At 37.5% G+C, this 26,248-nt stretch overlaps 1 protein-coding gene across 1 annotated transcript in view; it reads right to left on the reverse strand.

The window, feature by feature from the left end:
• Window positions 1-26,248, reverse strand: part of DPYD (dihydropyrimidine dehydrogenase) — a 334,630-nt gene that overhangs the window by 89,229 nt on the left and 219,153 nt on the right. Inside the window, exons 15-16 of the mRNA XM_050977198.1 lie at window positions 19,161-19,229; window positions 16,654-16,737 (exon numbers count right to left, since the gene is read on the reverse strand). Coding sequence (XP_050833155.1) covers window positions 16,654-16,737; window positions 19,161-19,229 — 153 coding nt within the window. The remainder of the gene's footprint in view (window positions 1-16,653; window positions 16,738-19,160; window positions 19,230-26,248) is intronic.

The following is a 26,248-nucleotide window of genomic DNA, read 5'->3' on the forward strand; positions in this document are numbered from 1 at the left end:
TGGGCAATTCATAATGCTCTTCAACAAGTACCTTAAAATTTGCAATACTGATGCATGGAGAACCTGGTGCATGTTTTGGTTAAAAATTGAATGGTGGCATTACAAGATTCAGCACAAGTGTTACCTGTGGGTAGGCTAATCGGTACTGCAGCAATTATTTACATTTACTAAGTCTTTATCACTCTCTCAGATAATTAAATCTGTCATATATGAATAATCTTCTCCCATTTGGATATTGTAAAAACTCAGAAAGCTGCATTGCTATGTAGTAACTGAGAATGGGATGAGACTAAATGAAATTTAATTCATAACAATCCAGTGGACACCAAGGTTGCCAATCTAGTGAACACACAGGAAACACCCTTGTTGGTTTTCCTTTTTACACCAATGGTTAAATACAAACAAAAACCCCACAGGCTGTGTTCCTAGAAAGTACACAGTGCTTGACATGAATAGTAAAATCCTAAGACTTAGCTCTGGCATCCCAATAAAAGCGGTGATCTCCCGCCCATGCAGCTGCCATGAAATATGCATGAAACGCTGCACCGGCAGTATGAAAGTAGTTGCAGCTTTGACTTTCATTTCTGTTTTGAATTTCCTTGAGGCCCAATGCAGAAATGAGAGACCTTCTAGAAGACATGAATTGTATATCCTTTATGTTAATTCTTCTCCTTAGAAATCCTTGTAATAATGTTCAGGATGTTGGCACCTTATAAATTATTATGCTGAGTTCTTTGTGCTTATAGTGCTGCCATAAAAATTCTTACTCCAACACAATAATGCCTTAAAGAATACAGCTATTTTAAACCCCACTGAATAACTTTTTGGGAGGCATCTTTCATAAAACCCAGTTTTCATCCTACCAAAGATAATTTAACTAGCTCATCTTTCGTCATAAAAAATAACTGTTTGCTTTTTTCCTGTGAAACTAAGACCTTTATTTTCAATCAGTTCTACTTCTCACACACCAAGATTAATGCAATTAATGTAATGGAATGCTCTTCTATTTCTCATGCTAGTAAATAGTTTAAATATCTGATTGAACAGCAAAGGATTAGAAAAAGCTCTTTTGAAAGGCTCACTTGTATTGGCCTTGGAAAACTGCCCATTTTCAGTCCCCGTAAAATCACAGGTAACTTAATAGGAAAATAGTTCAAAAATTCAAGTCAAGGAGGTAAAATCTTTCATCCTATTTCACTTACTATTCCAGGGGGGAAAACTTTTAGTGAGTAAACAAATATTTAGTGAGAAAAAACAAAACAAAAGTTAGAACAGTGCTTTGTTGATTAGTGAGACAGTTACTGATAGAAATTGGAAAGGTAATGACTTTTATAGAAAGAAATTAGAATTCCCATTGAACTTGACAACTCTGAACTGAAACATGTATTTCTGAAGGTTATTTTTCCCTTATACTGTTTTATTTACAATTAATTAACTTACAATTTACAATTAATTAATTTATTATTAATTTGCACATTAAATAAATCTCGTAAGAAGACAATGCTGGTTAACTTTAAAAAATGTCAGTTTACCCTTGTGCCACACCCAAAAGCCACACACATGTGATGTATCATGCTGCTTCTCTTTACAGTGCAAGTCCTGCTATGGAGTTGTGCTGGAAGATCCAGATGATCCATTCATCCACCCTCCTCCTGCTCTCCTTGCTCTGCCTCCAGACCCTCCTGCTTGGGTGCCTCCTGGTGCAGTGAACACCAGAGAGCCACCTCAGCCCACCCTCCCTCCCCTCCCAGCAGTGACACTGGGAGTGCCCAGTGGGCACAGCCTGAGCATCCCTGCTGCCAGAGGGATTTCTGTCATGAAGTCACTGCCTGAGAATACCAGAGCTTTTGTGCTCTACAGACAAGACAACTAATGTGTTTGCAAAGAGGAATAATATCCTCACCTGGTTTTGTTTAACTTCACGTTTTCTTTAGATCATTAAGAGAAGCCATTTGTTAATTTATAAATTTTGTAATTTCCTACTGTGTTTGCACTAAGGACTTGGGAAAATGCATTCTAAGCAATCAGATGGCTGAAACCAGAAGATATTGATGTCACTGGACAGAAAAGTTTCATAGGAAATGAATAAACTACATCTGTATAATCCGTGGGAAGTTCACTGGATGGTGCACAACTTCTCAATAGAAGCTTCCTTGCCTTTACACTAAGATCAATTTGCTCAGGTCACACAAGAACACACTTTTGAGAAACACTTAAGTGATTAGATGTAGAGAATTCACTGCTAAATGCAATCATTGACTAAAGAAATGCAGCTCAAAACGCCAGATTTCTGAGAATATTAATTTGACCCATCCAAAAATGTTTTAAACTCAGGACCAAATTTAGCAAAGTGAGTAGCATGATACCAAAAACTAGTTTTGAATAGTTATGTACAAGCTTCATTTTGCCTAATTCATTTGACTGATTGAGGACCTCCCACCTACTTAGATTTCTGAGACTGACCCCAATTCACAAGTCGCTTTTTCCAATTCCTTCCTGGATTTATAAACATTCAAGGATAAGCATGTAACTTGTGAAAGACTGAATCTTGAGGCCCGTAAATCACATTATAAAACAGTCAGTGCTAATACAAAACAAATATCTTTTTTTTACCCCAATCTAAGTTTATGAAAGTGCCTGCAGCTTTTATCATTGATAAAGTGGTTGACGAAGTTTGCATAGCCAAGAAATATTTTCTAAAAGGCTTGATATGTAAAATGTTGCTAGCAGTAAAAACAGCTGGGCATTTGTATTCACAAAACCAACAATATGAACTAAATAAAATATTATTCTGCCTAATTTAGTAGAGGATTGTACTGCTTTTGGTTCAGAGTCTACCATGTTGCTAAAAATTACCTTCTTTCATTGCACATAACTGGGTTTGTTGGTTCTTTCATTAATAATGATACAGTGTGATTGTAACAGAACATGTAGCATAATTTTGCACTGTGTGTCAATCCAGAAGAATGAACAAATGCTCCAATGGACTGTAACATCCATTGCCTGCACACTTTGTTTATCTGCTGTATTTTAATTTTTTTAAACAAACCCCATCTAAATAAAAGCTTGGTAAAATTATCATTGGTTAAAACATAATATTGATTCATACACGGTACATACAAGAATCTGTTGGTAATTTAATACCATATAAAGTCTCTTTTGGTATAAGCTGTACATCAGTGTGTCTTCTTTCTTCCTGTTAATCAAATAATGCTTGTTTATTCCAAAGGCACAGGAGATTTGAATGTTACAGGGGTTGTCTTTTTAGTTCCCTAAGCAACAGTACAGAATCATTTTTCCTGAATATTCATTATAGCCTTGGGCTAGATGAAGCTTTTAATCCTAACTACTCATTGCCAATGGGTAGATATACTAGAGGAAAAACAACTATTCACCTTTTTTTTCTAAATGATCACATGATAAGCTTAACTACAACCATAACTATGAGTATAAGTCCTCAGAAATTAAAGCAGCAAGTTGTCTACTGATTGCATTTGGCATCAGTAATGAGATGAATCCCCTGTCCCATCAGCCCCAAGGCAGATACATACTGCATGTTTAAAAAGCAGTGTGAAAATGCTGTGCACAGAGTAGGTCACCTCTCCTTGTGTTTCACGGAAAGAAACAAAACCATGATGAGATTACCACAGAAATGTCTGGCTGCAGATTTTTGGAAATTTTTATTGTAACCTATTTTTAGTGTTCTTTCAGGTCCCTCATTTTTGCACTACCCGGTTACTGCACAATCTTTACACTGTATTCAGAACATCTGTCTGAGGTGGAGAATTACTATTATTCCTGTTCAATAAATGGAGAGAGAAGAGTCAGATGGCCTGAGATGCACCTCCACAAATCACCTTGCTTTGGTGTCCAGTTTTGCAAAAGTCATTTGCATAAGGACTTGAAAAGGTTTGTCTGGCAGAAAACCATACTTAATTCTCTGGACTATCTTAAATCATGAGATACTTTACACATTAAAAACAGAAATATTTTTTAATACTTGGGTTTAAATAGATTTTCAGAGCATTGGAATTATGCAAAAGATAGAATTACTTGAGAGTAACAAATGTGTTTGTTAACTGTGCAAACACTACTCAGAAAGCCTGTGTGTGAGTGCATGTACATTTACATGTGTGCATATATATAGAGAATACAAATAGCAGTCTGAAAGATGTCATAAACAAACAAAACCCCACACCTGTTTGGAATTTTCCCCAAGAACTTCCTAATAAAGGTTTACACTCAGTAGAGCACATTAGTTGATCATGTCTAATTAGTACTACAGAAAATGGATCATATCTTGCCATCTTCAGGCTGTCCCTAAATAATAGTGGCAGTTCTGTCTCACTAAGCAGGACAAGGACTCGTACATTTGTGAAAAGAATGAAAACGCAGCTTTTCTCAGACCAAATCCTGACTCTATACATGCATGAAGGCTTTATTACATAGACCTATTGGATTTATCACCACATGTCACATTGATGATTTGTGTTGGTCCATTGTCCTGACTGTGAGGATGGGAAGCTCTAGAAGGCACAATGAGTGTTGCAAGGTACAGCAGGACCTTGCATGTAAAGTCATTAAACTTAATCTATCACTGACTACAATGACCTAAACAAAAAAACTTCAGAAATTAAAAAACGTTATCATATTTAATGCAAGAGGAAGTTTAATCTTCCTCATACATGTCAAATCTTTGGTGGCCACAAGACTATTCTAATGTATATTTGTTGCCTATGAGTTTTATGGCTAAATAATGCATTATTTCAACATGCTTGCAATTTTAAATGCTGATAGTAAGTTACAGAGGACTTATTTTTTATTAATTTATCACACATGAAGCAGATATAAGATTTCTTATGTGCAGATAGGCAAGGGTAGGCAAGTGCAACAACAGTGCATCCTTCTCATGGCAGATTTTCTTTCTGTACTGGCTCTTCAGAAAGAAATCTTGTATTTCTGATGTATCTATTAGCATTGGAAGAATTTTTATATGAAAAAATGTTCTACAGTAACTTCTCATTCTGAGCAACATGTAGATTTTTCAAAATAGTACCCATAGCTATGGGAAAAGAGGGAGAGCTTTTATGATTACAAGAATGATGTAGCATAAGCAAAGCTTTCTAGGTGAGAATTTGCAAGACTCCTCTGTTAATTTTAATATATGTGCTACTCTCACTTTACTGTTTCATTCAACACGAGTCTACCAGGGAAGAGTTAAACCTATCCTCAGTCAAACTGCTGTCTGATGGCCCAAGAGGACCTAAATGCATCCTCATCTGAAAAGCAAAAAAGGAGAGGAGGATCTTCCCCTATCTGCTGGTAACCTCCATGCAGCAGGTCAACTTTCTAGAGCATCCTACTCTCCCTCTGAACATTATAGTGGCACTACTGCAGTGTGGAAAGGCAGGGGGACAGGATGCATTTGGAGCAGCTTTAGGAAGTGAGTAATGTTAATTTGTGCAGACCCCTCACATATTCAATCCACTCTACTGGCTCAATGTGTACCTGTGGATCTGCATTTTTACAGAGATTACATAAATGGAATGAGGATGTACTAGCCTGGCAAGCTGTTAGTTTAGATATGTCTATCCCATATTTTTTGTCCAGAAAACCATTAGAAAATCGTAACTTGAAAAAAAAACAACAACTAATAAGGAAAAACCCAACTCTGTGAAGAACTATTCCTTTGTTATTCATTAAAATATGCAGTAAAAGTATGGGAATTCCACCTTAAAGCTTTGCACATCAGTATCTGTAGCCTTTACCACTTTTTTATATTTATATGTGTGTGTGTGCGTGTGTGTATTTTACGATTTATCCTTTACACCGTTATCTCTTCTCTTTCCTTGTGTGAGAGGCCCAAAATTATCCTTATAAAACTGTCTCTCTCTAAACCTACACAAAATTTCCACAGTACCAAAACACAGAATTACAGTCAATTCACTGTAGCAAGAGCCTCAGAATCTCATGGTTAGTTTTACTGCCTTCTTACACCCTAGAAAGGAGCAGTTTAGGTTGTGCATTTGTCCCATTTCAAACTTAATTAAAGCTAACAATTTGTTTAAAGCCTGTCAAAATAGGGGAAGGATTTCCCAGGACAGAAGATGAATAACTCTCAGCTTCTCATCTGGAGTAAAAAATTCTTCCTCATTTCTCAGGAAATTTGACAGCTTTTGGTCAACATCTATTGACCGCAGCTGTCAAAAAGAAAGAAATGAAGCAGTTTAACCTAAGGCAGAAATAACAGTTTTCACGGTTGTATGCGAAGCTATCTATATATATTAGGAAAAAATTTAAAAACTGGCCTAAATTACATCAGAGGCTTGGGTTAGCCTGGTCAGCCTCACAAAAATGCAGCTACTGGTTTAGAGCTTATATCCCTCCAGCAAGAATCCATGATGTGATGTGAAACCAATGCCACACAATAAATTTTATAGATAATGATAGAATTCAGGACTCTTCCCCAGTCAATACTGTATTGCTTTTTGTCATAAGATCGAAGATGTACTAGTTTAGCCAAAAAAAAAAAAAACCCAAAAGAACCAACCCCCCAAAATTCAAAGTCTCATTAAATATCTTCAATAAAATGGTACAGGAAAATCCCTGTTCATTCAGGACAGCAGTTCATCCAAAGATGAATAATTTTATATTTTGTTCTAGGAGAACAGAAATGTTTCATCCCACTTAAGCCTTCAGCTTTTATTAATTAATTTGCACTTTGAAACAAGGGGTCTTTTCAACGTGAAGGGAGGTTGTAGAGGTGGGGTTTTTGGAAGCATTTCTAAAAAATCAGAGATTCAGATGAGAAAAATTAAACAAATTCCACATAGTTACCATTTCACTAAACCACCATAGCAACTATGTGCTCTGCGACTATTGTTCACTGATTTAATTCAAGACATACTTATTTTCTACTCTCTTACACACTCTAAAATGCTCCTTTCTTTAAAAAAAGTCTTTTGAAACAAGTCTACTAGGTAAATGAAGACATTTATGTTGCTTTTACACAGCAAAATGTTCTCTTTATAATTTGAACAAAAACTGTAATATTTTTAAACTGAGAAGATATCATATGACTTATACAACTAAGGATGTCCTACTAGTGAAACAAGCACATTTTTGCTTACAAAATACTGCATATTAAGAAGTATAGCTTGGAATATTTCCATTCATTTTTGCAGACTACATTCATTCTTTTGGTTATAGATTTATCAATTAGGCAAAAACATTACCACTTGAAAGTAAAGACATATTTTCATCTTTAAATTTAATTTAAAAAAAAAACCCAACCTTACAGAGAGTAACGACTCCCGATTCATTATGTTCTGCTAAAGTAGAAATCTAAGTGAGAATTGAGAGACCAGACTGAACTTTCTTTTCTTGTGGTAAGTTATAAGAACTAAAAAACTCCTGTCACCTAGCTCCATTCCTAGATGCTTGGACTTTATTAATTTAAAGTAAAGCTGCAAGCAAGGTGTCAAAATCGGATCAGCTACTCCTTCAGATCTGTCACTGCGAGTTCCACTCGGGGGAGCCTAATTGAGATTCTCCTCTTCTTCCAGTGATACCAACGTGTCACTGGGCTAAATCAAGTCACTCTGGATTAGGTCCAGGTTTTGGGCATGGCTGAACCGAGAAGTCATAACTCTGAGACCCTGTGGATACTGGGAGAGATAACAGTGGGCATTGAGAAAAGCCAACAAGAGACTGGGGCTCCTACTGCTCAAAGGAGTCACAGGCTCTTCTCAGACTACTTTGAAAAACTGAAAGAACAAATAGGTGTACATAAAAAAGAAACTTTAAATTCAAAAGCATATAACAAAATAATTTTTAAAAGACACATAAAGGGTTTCTACAGAATCAGAATTTCAATAAATGTTTTATTTTTAGCATATCCCTTTCTCCTTTTCCTTCTTACTCTCCCCTTCAGTATCACAACAATTTCTCCCTATGTCAGCTCTTCAATTAGAACTTTTGAAAGATGTTAAAAGCACAAGACAAATATCCTTTGATTCCCTAACTTTATTAAAAAAAAAAAAAACATTTGGAAAAGTACCTTGTTACAGGGTTTCTTTATTGTAGCACTCACTGGAGTTGCACAAATGCATGATTCTTTATGTATGTCAAAAACCAGACAAAAATAAGCCAAACAAAAAGAACCCACTCCAATGGGTTTTCACTTATCTAAAACCTGCCAATTTTAACATAGGTCAGCATCCAAACTTAAGAATGAATTTATCAAAGTGCTGTGTGGGAGATCCTATTTGGACATCTTATTAGCAGCATGGCACTCCTACACCCCTTCTGGATAATGCTGCACCTCATGACTGAAAGCCCATGTGCAGACAAGGTCAAAAATGAGCTGGAGGTTTTTGATTGACCAGTACAGGAGAGCAGAAAACATATATTTGTTTTGTGAGTAAGAACAGCAATTAGAGGGATGTCAAGATCAAGCACAACTGAGACTTGAAAGGTTGGTTGCTGCCTTTAGTCAGCTTTGTAATTACTCCTTTTTTGAATTACAGAAAAGCTTTTTGTTTTCTCCCCAGCACAAAGAGGAAAATAACTGAATTTGTTTTGAAAACTGATTCCTCTCTCTGTGAAGGTGGTTGAGCCATAGTGTTTTTCCTTATTCTGAATGTTTGGGTTTTGTTTCACTTATTTTTAATTTAAAAATGTTATTCTAAGCAACCAGAAGAAACACCTCAATTAGAAAATTTTCTAATTTAAAAATTAGCTATAGGACATTTTATATTTGCTTATAGTTACTTTACATTGATAGGGAAAACAGTCCTTTTGTTTCATTATGATAGGTCCGTTAAAACTTTAGCAATGAGCATTTACAGCTATTGATTTTAATGCAATATTAAAGGCATTTAAGTCTGATGATTTTCTTCAGTTTCCAGAATAAAGATCACTAATAGTTGGCCTGAAAGGTTGATGCACAGTTTACAGTCCAAATTACCAAATTATTTATTCCAATATCAACTGGGCTTAAATATTCCAAGTGAAAAATAAAAAACTGCACAGTTACCATTAGTAAACTTCCTGGGCACGCTGACTGGAAAGATTTATTTAATAGTCCTGGTCTACGCAAAGTGTTGACTAATAAAAATGCCTTTTTACCCCTGACAAAACCAAATATTTTATATTGGTTGTTTCTAGCTAGCCAAAATAATGTTTCTCATAGCACTGTAAAAAGTGGAATGCAGCATGATTAAATAATATTTCAGCTCTTTAGTTCATGCAGAGGTCACCTGCTGGAAGGCATAAGGGTTTGATTAGGTTTACGTCATACATGAAATATTCTAAAGGGAAGCACAGAACTCGAATATGTGAAGGCTGCAGCCACAAATAGCTTTCTCTTGTGGTCAGGTTGGCAAGCTCTGTCCTTTCCTAAAATAATAAGGCAGAAAATAATAAATAATTGAGGAAAGCATAAATATTTGAAACACGAAACTAGGGAATTTAAAACCTATGCTCTGAGAAGAATTTGCCACTCAATTTTAAAATGGTCATCAAAGTGGGCATGTATTCAGATTTGGCTACTGTAAAGAGCAAGCTTCCCAGCAAACTTAACTTTCTTAGAAACTGAGGCAATATTTAAAGACATATCAGTCTAATCCTGAAAATTCTTATGTAGGCAGTGAAGAGACAAATTAATATATTGCTAATTAACTTCATCAAACACTGGCATAAAACTGAAACCATAGAAAGAAAAAATTACTAATGTGCACCAAGATAAACAATCATAAAATATTTTATTTTACCTGTACAGCTATTTGTTGGTGGTCACTTTGTTTCCAATAAATCCTGTTTAACAGATATCATGATTACAAGAAACTGCAATACCTCATATCCAAAGGGCCTCCACATTTGCTCAAGTTTTCTACATTTCCCTCTTCTGAAAATATCTCAGGGTATTAAAATGCAATTTCAAGATCAAGTACAGGTTGCTATTTGGTTTAAAAGAAAAAAAGAAGTGTTGTTCCTTTAGGGGAAGCACTCACTATATACATCATTGCTTTTAGGCTACTGAAGTGTCATTAAAACAGTCAAAATCTTGAAGTGCTATTAAAACAGTCAAACAGTGCCAGGTCACTGATAAAGTGACCAAACTAACCTTCTCTGTGACATCTGTCACCCACAATGTGAACTCCAGCAGAAACGATTCCATCATAGTAAGATTGAAAATTAAGTGTAAACCCAAATAGCTTTCATGTCTTCATGATTTTCAAGGAAACAGAATCACTTTTACCTTTGCTAAGAAAATACATTCTGTAGAGAATGTCTTCCTTACATAAATATAAGTCACCACACATAAACAGTATTTCAAACCTTATTAACAGCCATAGCATGTCAGTAAAAACTTTCAGCAAGTTGGTATAGCTGTTAACATTATTGTTGAATTTATAATCCCTTTTTATCTTCCATTTTGTCTTTTGAGTAATTCAATTAGAAATCCTTCAAAGCAATAACAGTGGATTAAATGTTGTCAAGTCACAATATGAAATTACAGAATAGAGTTCTGATGATGAATTTATTAAACTCTGCATTTCAATTCATTTCTCCTTGAGTGTATAAAAAGCAGAATTCTTTGGACAAAACACCAATTAACTGTCGTACCTCATTATTAAGTATTGTCTCCTTTTAAAAGATAGAATAAATGAGAACACAAAGGATGCATGCAAGAAATCCATTTAAATCACAACATTTAATTACACCTGAATGGTGTAATTGTAACAGAATGGTAACAGAAAAGAAATGAATTCTCACGTACTGGAGGAAGGTGAATGATGTCACTTGCCCAGGAGTGTCCATAAAGCCAGCAAGCTTTTCCTGCTCAGATTTCCAGTGAAATAGCTCATTAATAAATTTTTACTTTTAAAGCAACTAAGGAAAAGGGTTTCGTTTATGAGGAGAGTTCTGAAGAATGAAGGAATAGAAAAAGAAAAGAAAGAGTCATCTGACAACAGAGAAGATTAAAAATCAATCCAAAGAGGTTAAACAACAAAATCGAATTATCATAAAGAATGATGTTGGACCATGATCAGTGTGGGACCATGAACATAAGTCCACAAAACACATCTCCTGACATGCTAAAAAGCGTGCTTATGTCTACATTTTTAGGAGTTGAAGGAGGCAATCAGCAGCATCCCCTCTCCCTGCACGTCCTAGATTCACCCAGCAAAACAATGCCCAGTGCAGCACATCCCTGCACACACAGAGTAACAGCATCACCACCTCAACCAAGAAATCCTTGTTTCTCAGGAACTGAATTTCTTGCTTCTGTTGAGCTTTTCCCTCAGTTGAACTACCACGACTTCTCTTCATATCCATTTGCTTGGGCAGCAGGCAATTTCCCTCCTCTCCCCAGTCACCCAGTTTCATGGAATTTACACTGCCTTTGAAAAAGTTTGGACTCTGAGAAACATGACTGAAAGAGGTCATTTGGTCAACATATGCCCCAAAGCCAGAGAGGGCAGTGGCAGATGCAAAGACACTGAGATCAGCTAGGATTATATTTTGAAGAACCAACCAAAATGGATGACAGTGGCCAATGCAAGAGAACAAGACGTATGAGTTCTGAAACTCCACGGCAAAACCAACACGAACCTCACTCACACTGGTTTATACTGGATTTTGGGTGACAATGTCCACAGTGCTGCTACAGCCCAGTGTAGCACCACTCTGCTGTACTTTGCATTAATTTGTAGCAATAACTGATACCGAAGAGAAGAGCAAGAACTAATACTGCCTGCAGGACTCAATGAATTATACTTAACCAGCATATTATTGTAGGCTGATAGTAGAATGTCACATGAACACAGATATAATCAAATTCTGTTTGGGGCATCATTTATTTAAAATACTTCAAGCTCCTTGCTGGCAGAGCAACAGCGAATTAGCATGCTATGCTGTGCACTTCAATTAAAAAGCAGCCTCATCTTTCCCATTTGCAAGGTACAGCAGAGCAAATCTAATTGTGCCATGCAGTCAGCACTCATCTTCGCAGAGTAACCAGGGCTTTGGGGTTTTTTTCTTTTTGTTTTTGACAGATTTGTCGTCCTCTGAATGAGGCAATGTAGGCTTTTATGAAACTTGCCTCCTAATTGCAGGCAATAAACATAAGCACAGCCAGCAGCAGACACTGTAGCAAGTACCACTGAAGCAAAATGAAAATAAAGGTAAGAAAAGAACCACAAAGCAAGTTCATTTTACATATGATCTCAATAGTTAAACCACCAGAATCTGGATTTCAGTGCTCACAAGAGACACATACATTCCTTCTTCAATAGAAACTAAAAAAAAAATAAAATCAAATAATACCTCAAACCTAGGGCTTAAATGCTGAGATAGGCAAAGATTTTTTTTTCTATTTTGGGGGTTAGAAGGAATGACTAATTAATAAGAAATAGTTATATGCCAGGGTGCTATTAACTTTAGCAATATTTGCTTATAGCACTAAGGCTAAGATCTTTGAATATGAGATTAGTTGCTTTTGGCTTGAGACCTTGTTCATACTGATTCTCTCAATCCAAGTGAATACCCAAGTCCTTTTATACTGTCCTCATTTCCTTTTCCTGGTACAAAGAATGCAGTGCCTTTGGTGAGGAATTGAACATGGTGAATCCACAGAATTGGCTGTCTGAATAGACTCCAGGAGGGCAGGTACTGGAAGGTCCCACTTAGACTGGCACTAACACCACCACCAGTGAGGCTGGCCACAGCTTTGCCTGCCTAAAAACTCCAGAGATGGAGAGTACGCAGCTCCACCAGACAACATATTCCTGATCTGCATCACCTTGTTAGGGAATTCTCTTCCTAATGCACAATTTGAAACATTCAGCCTGCAATTAGCCCCTTGCTCTATCATCTGACATGACAGAGAATAATCTTTTTGTAGCTACTCTCACAGCATTTTGTCTCATCTTTTCCTGTAGCTGTAAGCTGCTCTTTCCTTCCCTCTGTGGTTTTTCACTGCCCACTAGGCCAAGAAGACTCACTGATAATTTTGAAAATGTTTCTTGGGAGATGCACATTACAGTTCTCAGACATGGGGTTTCATCTTAGCAGGAATGCAAAGTAAACCCAGATTACTGAGTCAGTTTAACTATACATTCTTGGCAGAGCAGCTGGAGAGACTTGTTGACCTTCAGACTAAAATCAAAAAGACAAACACTTATATTTTTTGGTTTCACATGACATTAATAATTCTGAATATTCAATGCCACTTTTTAGAAGGATAAGTAAGAAAAAAAAAAATTAAAACATCTTTGCATGGTTTCCAGTGAAGGACAAAAAGTGTACCACAAATACAACATCACAAGTTAGACACCGAAATATGAGTGCTACCATACTTGATTTATTATTTTTATAATTTTATTCTAAAATTACTACAGGATTGAACTATAGTGGGAAAGGGACACTGTCATTTTATAATAACCTGCTGTTCACCATGCTGTCTTTATGTTTACTATTACACATTTTGTACACAAAGGTTATCTGATTCAAGGAAAATCTGTGCATTAGTGCTGGTAAACTTAATGACAAATTCTATTACAATATCCACTTTTATCCTGTTGCAGATTGTTACAAAAGAATATAAACCTTAACTTTATTATCATTAATCAGCATTAGTAAATATAATTGACATTTTATACAGAACCAGCTTTAAGTAACTTATTGGCAGCAATACAGATACCTCTTAATATTACCCTCTGGCTAGCCACGCTGTTTGGGCGCCAGAGTGTCTGCACTAATGACTTAGAATTAAAATCAAATAAAAGCTGAGAACTGTAATTCAGTATAAAACAAACAGACATACTTAGTACCCATTTTTATATATATAATTTGGATATACCAGGATCCTTTTTGATTTGTGGTTGATATAAAGCAGTGAAAGCGTTTGATACTAGACAACAAAATAGGATAGAGAAAAAACAAATCTAATGTTTCCAGATTTCTACACTTACCCTGTGGGCACACCATAGGAATTGGAATGAGAAGAAAAAGTAGACAGTGTAATTAACCTTTCCTTTCCTTTTTTTTTTTTTTAACAACAACAAAAATGCAGAATATGTTAGACATTATAAATACTAAAAATGCACATTTTTCTGCCATTATTCTTCATCTCAGCAATTTCTCTAGTTTTCTGAGGATTTAATGTGCTTAAGCATGAAAGAGACCTAATCCTTGAAAAAAATTCCTATGAAGACATGGATTATGTTATCAAAAAGATTTAAGAAAACCTGTTTCACTGTACAACCAGGAAAGCTGCTCTACCTCTCAAAGCCGCATGCCCTGACTTCCAGATGGGGAGTGTTGTTTTTTTCCAGAGCATATCTGAGCCCTGTCTTCCCCACACCACCCAGGTATGACCTATTTGACTTCAGCTCTGGTGGGGGGGAGGGGGGAAGGAGGAAAGGGGAAATAATACTAAAATACCAAAATACTATCTAGCACTTTTGTATCTTCTGATGGGGTCTCCAGGGGCCACCGTGCGTGGAAGCCCCCTGAAGGGCTACTGATAAATCTTGTTGCACATATCATTACTTAATCCAGTTTATCCCCACCCTTTGCTTCAATAATCTACATCTAAAATCTATAACTTAATTTTTAGCCAACTCTGAGGAAGAACATCAGGATCTGGCTCTCTAAATATTCTCTCTTGTTTTATTAATTTATTCATCTAAAGAAATTGATTCTTTTCTGAGCTCTCATTTTGATAAGACAAATAAGAAAACACAGGAAAATGTTTAAGCAAGAGTAGTATATATGAAACATTCCAAGGAATATCCATACTGTATGTGAAAGACAGAAATATTATTATAAAAGCACACATGTATATGTAAAGAAATCTTCTTTCTTTATGGATCTGATCTCCTCCATGGAGAGTCACAAATCCACACGATAGCCCTGAGTGCTCAGATTTTGCATTTGCTTCTCTGATTTTACAATAGCTGAAAGATATGTAAAAACTCATGTACGCAGACAGCTCCCTACTGACTAGACATCTAAGCAACTTCACATGCATACATTACTCCAACCACTGAAAGCTGGAAATAACACAATCATAAAAAAAATAAAAAACCCCACACTTGAAAGGTTTCAGTTTGGAACCTCCAGGGCTCTCCCTGACTAGACTGCACCTTCCACAGTGTCCTGCCTGCTCAGACAGGGGCACGCCAAGCTACTGAGTTATGCTCTGCAGACTGAAGGGAGGGAATTCCTTCAAAAACTTATAAACAGGGCTAAAATAGCAATTTGTTTTTGAATGCAATTCAGGGAAAAAAAATAATAACTACTACTGTTTTGCTAGTGTCATCCTGGAGGGCTTTTAAGATCCTCTCCCATTTTTATTCACAACTTCATCAAAAGACCACTGGCCATAAAAAGCATCCAGATTACTTTCATTAAAAATAATAATCTACAGCATGGACCAAATTGACATAATTTTGTTCACAGAAAACAATAAAATGCCCAGGGCACAGTGCCTGACAGTATTGCTATGCTAAAGTTATACTTGAAGTGTGTACACTTGAAATGTTGCACTGATTACAGCTCCTAGTGCCTCCCTAGTTTCAGCAAATGAATGGTTTAGTTACCCAACTACACCTCAGGTCTTCTAAATTTTGTGTTTAACTAAGCAAGGGAGGATGAATTAAGATGCTTACTAGCCCTCTGCAAAGGGGCCAGGTGAATAACAGTATGTCAGTTTTAGGGTATATAATCATGATTCCCACTCTGCATCCCCTTCCTCCTCTTCTTCTCCCTGTCCCCAAAATGTATTAGGATGGGGAATCAAACAGGCTTCATAATTCAGAAATTTTGATGGTCAAACTCTGGAAAATCTCTCCTTGTAGACTGTGAACCAAGATTTTTCAGAGACTTTCAATTCACCATATTTGGGTATTTTTCAGAGCTAAAACAAATTTCAAGCCATGATCAAAACATGCCAAAATCTACAAACTGCAAAAGGATATTAGCATGAGAATTAGGGTTTGTATGTGTATATTTTCTTTTCATGGGCAAAACAACACACATTCTCCTAACGGAAGTCATGGGATGTACTGATAAACTCTGCAACAGATTTCTGCATGGCAGAGACCTCAGGCATGGATAATCCCAATCTCAACCATATAAACCACCAAATCTATAGTAACAGAACACAGGCTCTTACAAGAGAAAGGGTTAACTCTACATGATACTAGCAGAATGCATGGACTCTTCTGTAATTCTGAAATACAGTCACGTTCATATGTTAAAAATTGTAAAATGAAATGCATGTATATCTCATGTCCTCAAAAATCATTACTGATATATGCAGTAATTATTAGCTTGTGATTTAAAAGACATCTACAGGGCACTAAAATGGAAATCAACAATTCTAAGTGCTTTTTTGAAATTATTTGTTTTCGTCATATTCCTTGTCAAATACATAATGCAGGTTTGTTCTCAGCAAAACTAAGAATTTTGTACATTCTCAGCTTTTTTTTTTCTCTCGTCAATAAATATTTAAACACATTCAACCTAAAAATCTCAAGCTGGTAATCTGCAGCTTGTGTCTTGCCCCCTGAGGTGTAACTATCAATGTGGCAGTGCAGGATTGCTGGAGAGACATTAAACAGATTGTGGTTACAGTCCTACCTGCCCACAGGCCAGTCCCATGCCTCGCTCCCCCATACCATGAGGACATGATAAATTTAACTCCAGCGCATCAGCACCAGCAACCTATAAAACACGTGGAAGGACAAAAAATGAAAAATTAATTTCAAATAATGCATTCTTTCCTGTAGCATTTACTGTTCACATTAAATAGATTTCTTCAGACATTTGACTTATTTTTCTTTTTAAGAGAAAAAGCTACGGTTATGATACCCTAGAAAAGAAGGATGTTAATTATTAGAGAGAAAAAATTTCAAAAGCTGATGTGGTTTCCAAAGATTCTTAAGGAATTAGAGTAAAAAAAAAAAAAAAGTAAAAAGATATGAGCAGAATATAGAGTTGGTTCTGGAAAATGTTAAAAAATTAAATGTAATTACAGGGCCTAAGAGCAGCACTAAGGGCTTTGGCAGGCAATGTTACACAGGTGTTGCTGTGCTCTGAAGAACTGTAACTCAGTAACAAATATTTCCTTTTTGCTTTAACACATTCAGTCTCCAGATTTTCTGCAGGCACCTGTACTGTGCCATAGCTTTCGTCATTAAGTAAATTTGTTTCTAAAGAACAAGAGGTTAATAAAAAAAAAGTCTAAACAAACATATTAGTCATGCTAATTCCTGTTCATCGCCCTCTATTAGTTAGAATTAAAAGGGGAAGGAGCTGAGCTGTCCGAGGGCAGCACACAGACACGCTCCTCTTCCTTTCTGAACTGCTCCGGCCTGACACGAACATCTCTCCTGTTTGCCTTCCAGTGGCTCTAACTAGGGTTTTGTTCTGCATCTGCATTTTGTTTTGCCTATTGAACTGGAGTAACTTAGCCTGCTGTGTGGCCATGGTTCAGCAGCTCCCAAAGTGCGTGAGCAGGGAGAAGCCATCCATCACTCCCAGGAACCCTCCCCGCTCCGGCCGGCTCGGCCATGCCGGGGCTGTCGGCCTCCCTGACAAGCTGACCTTTTGGATGAATAGGTCGTCCTCCTGCTGAGACACTGTGCTACCTGCTGGGGCTCCTGCTCTTGTGAAAGCCACATCCATTACCTCTAGGCAGGATCCTACGCGTGCGATTAAGCATCCCTGCTCTTCAGCTGCGCATTCCAGGGCGCCCCAAACTAGTGCTGCTCTCCACAGGGCAGACACCAACAACTACTTCCCAGAAGAATGTTCTATCACATAGGTTACACATCATTGACTGCATTTAGAGAACCACTTCTTTTCTAAAGGGGTAACATAAATACAAGCACGGATTGGAAATATGTGTCTTGAAGTTGGGCAGCAGTACCAACAGATTAAAAAAACAACAGGAGCAAAGGCACAGTAAAGCCATTCATCCTTATCAGTTTAAAAGTGGCACTGCTTCTGTCAAGCATAGATTTCAAAATATGATTTCATGGTCAATTAGGTAAATACAGGTATAAATTGAAATAGTGTTGAAGATCACCAAGCTAACTACTGAAAATGTTTAATTTTACTTCCCTAAGTCCCCAAAGTGACTTTTTCCCTCATAGGTGTAAAACGCTCAAAGAAAATTGATAAGTGTCACCCTACATAACCACAGGAGGGCTTAGGACACTGAATAAAGCAACAATGATGTCGAAACATTCTGCCATATGAAAACACAAATTCAAAATAGCCACATCTCTACCCATACATATGTGAAAGCATATTTATAAATTGAACATTTAAATCTGAGGTAGTGCTAGCAATAACGACAAGGTAATTTTTTTTCTTTGCTTAGATTTGTTAAAACTATGCTTTTAATTTCCTCTAGATACTTTATGTGGAAAACACACTTTAATTTAAATGTAAAAACTTTGCTTTCCATTCAGATATAGATACATTTCTGAACGAAAATAGTGCAGTCCTGATAAGTATTTCTTACACTATTCCCTATGGACACAGGTACAAGTTATTAAATAGTTTTTTTCCTCAAAGTGAATAGAAATTTCAGGTCCATAGTCTGTTTGCATTTCTGTAAGATTGGATTTATATTTTAGAAAGCCTACTGACTGATATTATATATGCTGAATTTCTCAGCTATCATTTTTGAAAGTCTCTATTAAAACTAGAACAGCATTAAATGAGCCCTTTATACTTTAAATATTCAAGAGTTTTATATTCAAAATTTCTTCTTGTGCTGTCAAACTAGTGTGCCTCTAGGCAAGGTAAGATCAAGTTGGGCTCTCAAAGGTAGAATTAAATTTTATCAGGGTATCTGTCATAATATACAGTTTGCTTAAAATGCAAATAAAAAGTATATAGATTCAAAGACTAAAGGCTTTCCAGGTATTGCTTAAAAATCTGAGGGACCATTTTTATGGAACAGATTTCCTTTAAGTTTACATTTCCATCATTTTAATGAAAACAGAGAATAAACAAATTATAATGGACATGTCTTGAATTCTCATTTTTCACTTTGAATCTATTTCTTTCAAGCTCTTGTTTTCAAGGAGAATTTTTAAAAAATATTTTTAAAAACACATTTAGGAAACCATTACCTGAGCCATTTTTGAAAGTTCAGTCCAGTCCTCCCTGTTATAGCTGCACATGATGCTGGCAATCAGAACCTGCAAAGAGCATATATACATTATTGTAATACTGTACATTACTGTGACTCTAGACATAAACTGCACAGCCTGCTTATGGGAAATACCAGCTGTCTGCCAGGAGCTAGAGAGTGAAATACAGCTGCAGACTTCACTGGGGACAAGAAACAGTGAACAAACTCATCTATTATACTCCTGGGTTTTAAAGAAGGTCTATCCACGTGCATTCTCTCTGTCATGTCACACAGGGAGAACAAAGTCTGTCCTACACACACAGCCAACCTGGAAACTGTCAGACACACTCGTTCTTGAGGTCTGAGGAATGAAACTATTTACTATTAATACAAATGACAGAAGCCCTTTGACTATTTAGAGGTAGGTAAGACATCAGTGCATGAGTTTACACTCCAATGTGGTAGTGAATGGACACAATATTCCAGCTGACTTCAGGAATCCAGGAGACATCAAATCCAGACCCTGGAGTCTCTTACCATGTAACTTCAGGGCAGTGAAGGACAGTCAGAACTATTTTGTGTCCCAGAGGCAACTGGGAGGAGACTTTCAGCATGTGGGGAAATTCTGCAGGACTGGGAGAATGGCCCAGGGAATCTCCAGCTTTTGTTATCCCATGAGGTAAGATCAGCAGAGAAATAAGCCCACAAACTCCTGCATGAACTTGTTAGAAGGATGATGTTTGGAAGAAAAAATGCAACAGAAAGCTATATTGCAGCAGCTAAAGGGTTAAATCAGAAAATATATCAGAGAACTTAATAGAAGTCTACAAGCTCAGTCTGTGTTCAAAGGAAATGTGAGGAGAGGAGAATAGAGAAGTGTCTGGCCATGCTCTTGTTTATTTGGCCCTTTTACGTGAAACTTTCACATGAAAGTTTGATTGACAGGTAACATGACATTTTATTTTAATCTTTTTGTTTTCCAAACAAGATTTACTGTCTCACTAATATCTAGGCTTGGCTGAATCTGTCACCCCCTCATTTTAACACTTCTCTTGAACTTTCCCATAATGCTGAGGATTAATGACTCATTCATTTCAAACAAATACTGAAAAGCATGGAGTAGAAAAATTGTCCAACACACACAATTGCTGGAAGCTGTAAACTCCCAAGTTATCTGCATAAGAAGGAGGAGATATTTGTTATCTTCAGAAGGGAGGGAAACACACTTTGAAAAGTAAGGCAGGTATGGAGAAAATTGGACATGGTGAGGCTACATTCTATTAATTTAAAACTAAACACATTCCAAGCATATTAATTTAAAAGGAAACACCACTTATCATCACCATTATTTCCATTGTTTTTCTCTGATGAGTCTCTACAATGAACCCTCCTACCTGCAGACTGCCCACCCACCCACCCTTCTGGCTGCTGCTTGCAGGATGGCAGTCTGGTGAGAAGGGAAGTGTTTGATGAAGTGCCTGCCTTGCCTGCAGGTGCCCATTTGGGCTCACCTCTGGCATAAATATAAGACCAAACTCTTCATTAAGCACACACAGTCATTAGTGCCCACGCTTTTATTCCCCTCTGACAGGGAAAAAGAGTCTCTCTCCTATACCATAATTTTTTTTAACAGGGAAAAATCTTATATAGCTGTATAGGTCAAATGTTAATGAAACAAAACCTGCTCTGTGTCCTATTTGAATATTCAAGATAAATTGAGGGCTCCAGAAATAAACAGAAATCTCTTTTAAAGGACTTTAATTTTTTAAAAGCAAAAATTGTGACAAATCTGTCCAGGAAATTATATATGAGAAAAATTTAAACCAACTGGAATTTATCTAGAAACAGTATCTTGTCAAATTCATGCTTTTTATAAACCAACTAAAGCAAAAAAACAACCCAGCAGCTCAGACACTGACAACATGATAAGGATTTTCACAGTTGCAGTCACAATCCTAAGTATATCAGAAATCTGCACAATTGAGCTTTAATAGAAAAAAAATTTTTCCTTGGGAAAGTTGTAAGACAACAAGGGCAGCTGACTAGATTCATAAGTAGTTGAGTTAGGTTACATCAAGTGTTACTAATGAAAGTTGAAAATTCTGCTGGGAGTGTACAAAAGAGGAGGAACATGATCTGTGATGTTTCAAAGAGCTGTTAATTAAGACAACATGTTTATTTAATATTGATTAGTTTTAGGATTCGTATTTAATATTAAGCCCATACTTTTTGAGAAGCAGTGGTTTACAATAACAAAAATAACTGAAAACAAAAATTACATTTTTGCCATGACTGTTCACAGGAAAGCCATGATCTCAGAGGGAATAATGAAAATTTAAAAATAGTAGGAATTTTATGGTTTTCCCCCACCAGTGTTCTCTTATAACTGAAAATAAACTTACTTCCTAGGTGAAAGAATATCTCCCAGCACTCTGTACTAACAAAACTGTCCTGTCTCAAGTGACTGTTCTTTTCCAAAACACCTTTACAGTTTCTTCCTTTGGATTCAGTACCCAAGAAAAAGAAATAATCACTGTCATGTGTGAACATTTAGGGGAACTATCGGTGATGCCTGAGGCTCGGATCTACTCCTAAAATCATACATGGAAATTTATGAAGAGAATCTAGACTATTATCACTATCTAAAAGAGAATAGCAAGAACAAAGTAAGAGCTACAAGTGATGATAGGCAGAGGTTTTGTTGGAAAGAAAGAAATGAGAACTGTATCACATTTCAGCTTCTAAATCTCTTCTCACTCATGTTTTCAGCGCCTACAGTGCTGTGTACTACATTACCAACCCTGCAAATCCAATAGCCCCAAACAGTTGCTATCTCATGGAAGTCCAGCACATGGCCCTGCCCAGGACCATCTGCAGAGAGCACATCCTTCCTTTTGATTCCTCAAATTTTCAGTGGCAACCTGACGCGAGCCTAATTACAGTGGTTTGAGCCACAAGTGTGAGGCTGCACACGCTTCCCAGCTTACAAAAGTAGGCTCCTGACAGATCTTACAATGAAGCTGCTGCTAAAGTGTGGTAAGTGGTAAATAAGGGTTGACTAAATTGCAGCTTTGTCATAGCTTGAGTGTGGGCTGCCTGCAAACTGTGCATGATTGAAGCACAGTGGGACCCCTGGCCCATTCCTTATTCCAGATCAAAATCATGGCTGGTAGATGCTGTTCCCCCTTCTCCTCCATCCAAAGGGCTGTTTTGCCTGTTGTGGGAGATGCTGCTGCCCCGCCCCACACTGGGAGAGCACAGCAGCCCTGTGGACTCTGTCCCTCCCTGACCATCACTGTGACACATGTCACCAGACAAGGGCTTTTCACCCCACACGACGTGACTGACAATCTCTCCAAATGCCTATAAAGGGACAGATGCATGTTCCCAACACCACACACTGCTCTCTGTTCAGCGTTTTCCTGATCATTCAAGGAACAAAGAGGTCCTCAGTAAAACTTGCTTTTTGTTGGAGGGAAGGGAGGTGGAAAAGGGAGGGTATGTAATGTACCAGTTAGGACACCGTTATAAGATGAATGTACTGTAGCTAAAGCAGTAAAAAGCTACATTTCACACAATTCTGTGACTAATGCATTAGTAGTTGTTCTACTTAAAAGAACACTGACAAGGTACTTCTCATAATCCTTAAAATATTTTTCTCCCTGTTTATAATAATCCCCCTGGAAGCTTAAACTAGAATCTATTTCCCTTGTGAATGTTTTTTTCCTCATCCATTATCTCTATGTGGATGTCTCATGAATGCAATAGAATGAAAAGAAATAATAAGGATGAGGTTTGCCACTCTCTATGTTTTCAAGTGATCTTTCTTTCTTAGCACACAAAAAGAAGAGGTTCACTGCAAGAGGTTGCAAAACAAAAAGAAGGAGGGAAAAAAAACCAACTGAGTCTAGTTCGGGTCACATCTATTTAAAGCCAGAGAGCAGTAAAATTCTATGTTGACAATTACCATTTGTCCAGTGCTGCTCTGCAGGGAGTAAGGGAGTTTCAGTACACTCAAACAGCCTGAAATAAAAGTCTCAGCTGTCTGGATTTAAATGTGAACACTGTCAATTCCTGCAAATTTAAGAAAAATTCTCAACATAAAGAATGAAATCACAATCCTCTATGCCTGTGATAACCATATTTATTTTGGTCATCACACAGAGCCTATATCTGTTCTGAATCTCCTCTTCCAGGCCTGCGCATAATCTCCCTGCACTTCAGAAAATCCAGCCACCATAATTTCTGCTTGCTCTTCTCTGCCTGTACCTTCTTATAGTTGCACCAGATTTGAGGGCAGTTCTGCATCATGTCCATAGATGCTCTGTATAGACACTGCTGCTGGCCACACCACACACCCCTATCTGACTTCTCAAACACTGACAAAAAGCCACAGTATTTTACTGTTTTAGGTGCAAAATCCCTCCAAAAATAGAAAGAGATTCTTAGCATCATCTTTAAAGACCGCTCCCCTGAAAGCTGTAAAATCAAGAGGAGCTTTCAGGAAGGCTGAAGGACTGGGCTTTTTAACAGCTATTTCTTTGGGAAGCAGAGATAAGGAATAGGATAAGTGGTGTTTAAAGATGGGGTGCAGAGATTGAAGATTTTATTAAGAAACAGATTTCAATACCCACAGAATTACTGTTGATCAAGCTAAACTTCAAAAGGCATTGTGTTTGGGTCAGATGGAATCTTCCCTCCAAAACCTGTTTTTTCCTTTAAAACAACACAGTCTGGCCTTGCCACATGACCTGCTCAGTCTGAACAAACTCAAACATTTTAATTAAAAATTCCTCAGGAAGCATTTAGTAAGAAGGAGCTTGGCAGTGATGATACAATCTTTCCAGAGGAATGGCAAAAGTGAGATGTTCAGTTCACCACTCACCAGTGGAAAAGGCACCTACACCAACACAGACACAAGGAGAGAACTTCTTGGCAGCTGCATCACTGTTCCACAGCACTAAATCCCCCATCAGTCAGGAGGAGGGGTGCCTGCACTCAGTTCTGCCCCACACCATCTCTCACCCACACGCCGTAACACGCCGACGCGCTCGGAACCTTTCCAAGGTCCTGCCCAGGTGCAGCTACAAGAGCACAGGGCCACCAGGTACTTGGTGGGAAGTCCACAAAGAACAGCTTACAGGGCACTCCCTTTGCTCTTTCAATGACACAATAAATAACCTTGTAAATATCTACAAGGAAGAAACACCTGCAGATGGACTTCTCACAGCTCTTCAGGTGAGTAAGTGAAACATGCAGGCCTAGGCCTTGGCCTGGACAGCCAAGAGCTGGCAGTGAGGGAGTAACAACAAGCAACACAGGAGTTTTGGATTGTTCCAGTCTCTCTCACACCAATACCCTTCCTCTCTAAACCTGCCTCTTACACAGCATCATGTTCAGGAGCTGTGCCACACTGAGCCAGCAGAAAAGCTCTTGGAGGCTTTGTGCTATCCAGGGCCACCTGCAGCCACCCTCTGCTTTTCAAAATGGTCAGTGGCTGATGAAATGATCCCCCTCAAAAAAACAGAGCCAGAATTACCAATGCACAGAACACTCTTAACACCCACTGCACAAGACAGGAGTACAAGCACAGCAAACATTCTGTGCTGCACAAATACACTCAAATGTGCAGTACTGAAAAACAACAGGAGCACAAACATTTGCTGCTATAAAAATAACCCTCTGGAAACCAGCCTGATTTTGATGTCTTGTACGCTCAGCCTGGTTTCTCTTTTCCTGTACATTCTTGTAAATTTTGATTTGTTGCAGAACTGAAATAAAAATAAGCTTCTTATTAAAAACTACCTAGAACATCAAATCCCATGCAATAAGAAAGTTAACAATTGTAAAACCTGTCATGTCTCTGAGAAGCAGAGGAATTATCTTGTTATCAATTTAATAATGGAACACTGAAGTAAATGATGCCATCCACTGACACCAGTAACACTGTCTCTCCAGGGAAATTCATGTTGGTAGGAACTGTCAATCTAGATGGATATGGACATATGAAACATTGTACCTTCAGTCCATAAATCTATTCTTTCTGCACTGCCTTAATAAAAAGATTCTGCATGATGATAAAGACAAGCAACGCAGAATGTCTTGACACTGCTGACCTGCAATTCTGCTTCTCTTCTCTCTTCTTTTTTCAGGGACTTTACTCTCCAGTAAATAATTTAACCATCTCTAAACATCCAGTGTTTTCCTCCTTCACTTGCACTTAAAATACATACATTTGAGTATATGAAAATGGGACAAGTAAGGGATATTAGTATGTTTATTATTCAGCTGCAGCATACCTTCTGAATAAAGCACTTTCTGTGCCTTGCTACTTTATAATGAGATCTTCTCTTTGTTTTTAATGGAAGGGGAAGTTAAATACAACAGAGCTACACAAAAATAGGCCAAACATTATCAGCACACAACTAAGTCTCTAAAGATGATGACAAAAGTTTGAAAATTCTATGATTTACTCTATGTATTACATAAAAAAGTCAGCATGAGCAGAAAACACCAAAGATTCTAATCCCAGGCTAAATGGAGATGCTGATTTTTAAAGGCAGTTATTTTCATATTATGACTCTGCTTCTATCAATGAGATCCACCTATTTAATGAGATTATATGATGGATTTCAGTGAGTACACTGGGCTACAACTTCAATATCAGGCCTAGAATTGTTAGGTTCTAACACCCTCAGACAAACAAAACCCAAAGGTTATGAACAACCCTTTTTCTTTGTACAATAACACAACTTATGTCTCTGATGGGAGCAGAAAGCTAATCAGGTTGCACTTTAGACCTTGCTGCACTTGCAGAAAAACAAGGGATCAGCTTGGTTTTGTAAGTGCCCCTCTACCATGTCAGACTCAGCCCTGTGTCAGCACTACCAGGGCAGCAGAGGAGCCACCTTGGCCCTCCTTACACAGAAATGTACAGGCACATATCACAGACATGGAAATGTGCAAAAATGAAAATTAAATGGGACCTAATGAGAGTGCTGCTAATTCACAATGCAACTGAAAAAAAGGTCAAGAGAAAAAAAAGATCCGATGCATCCTTCATGACTCAGGGCACTCTAATTAAGA

The sequence above is a fragment of the Serinus canaria genome, chromosome 8 (genome assembly GCF_022539315.1).
Source record: "Serinus canaria isolate serCan28SL12 chromosome 8, serCan2020, whole genome shotgun sequence".
NCBI lineage: Eukaryota > Metazoa > Chordata > Aves > Passeriformes > Fringillidae > Serinus > Serinus canaria.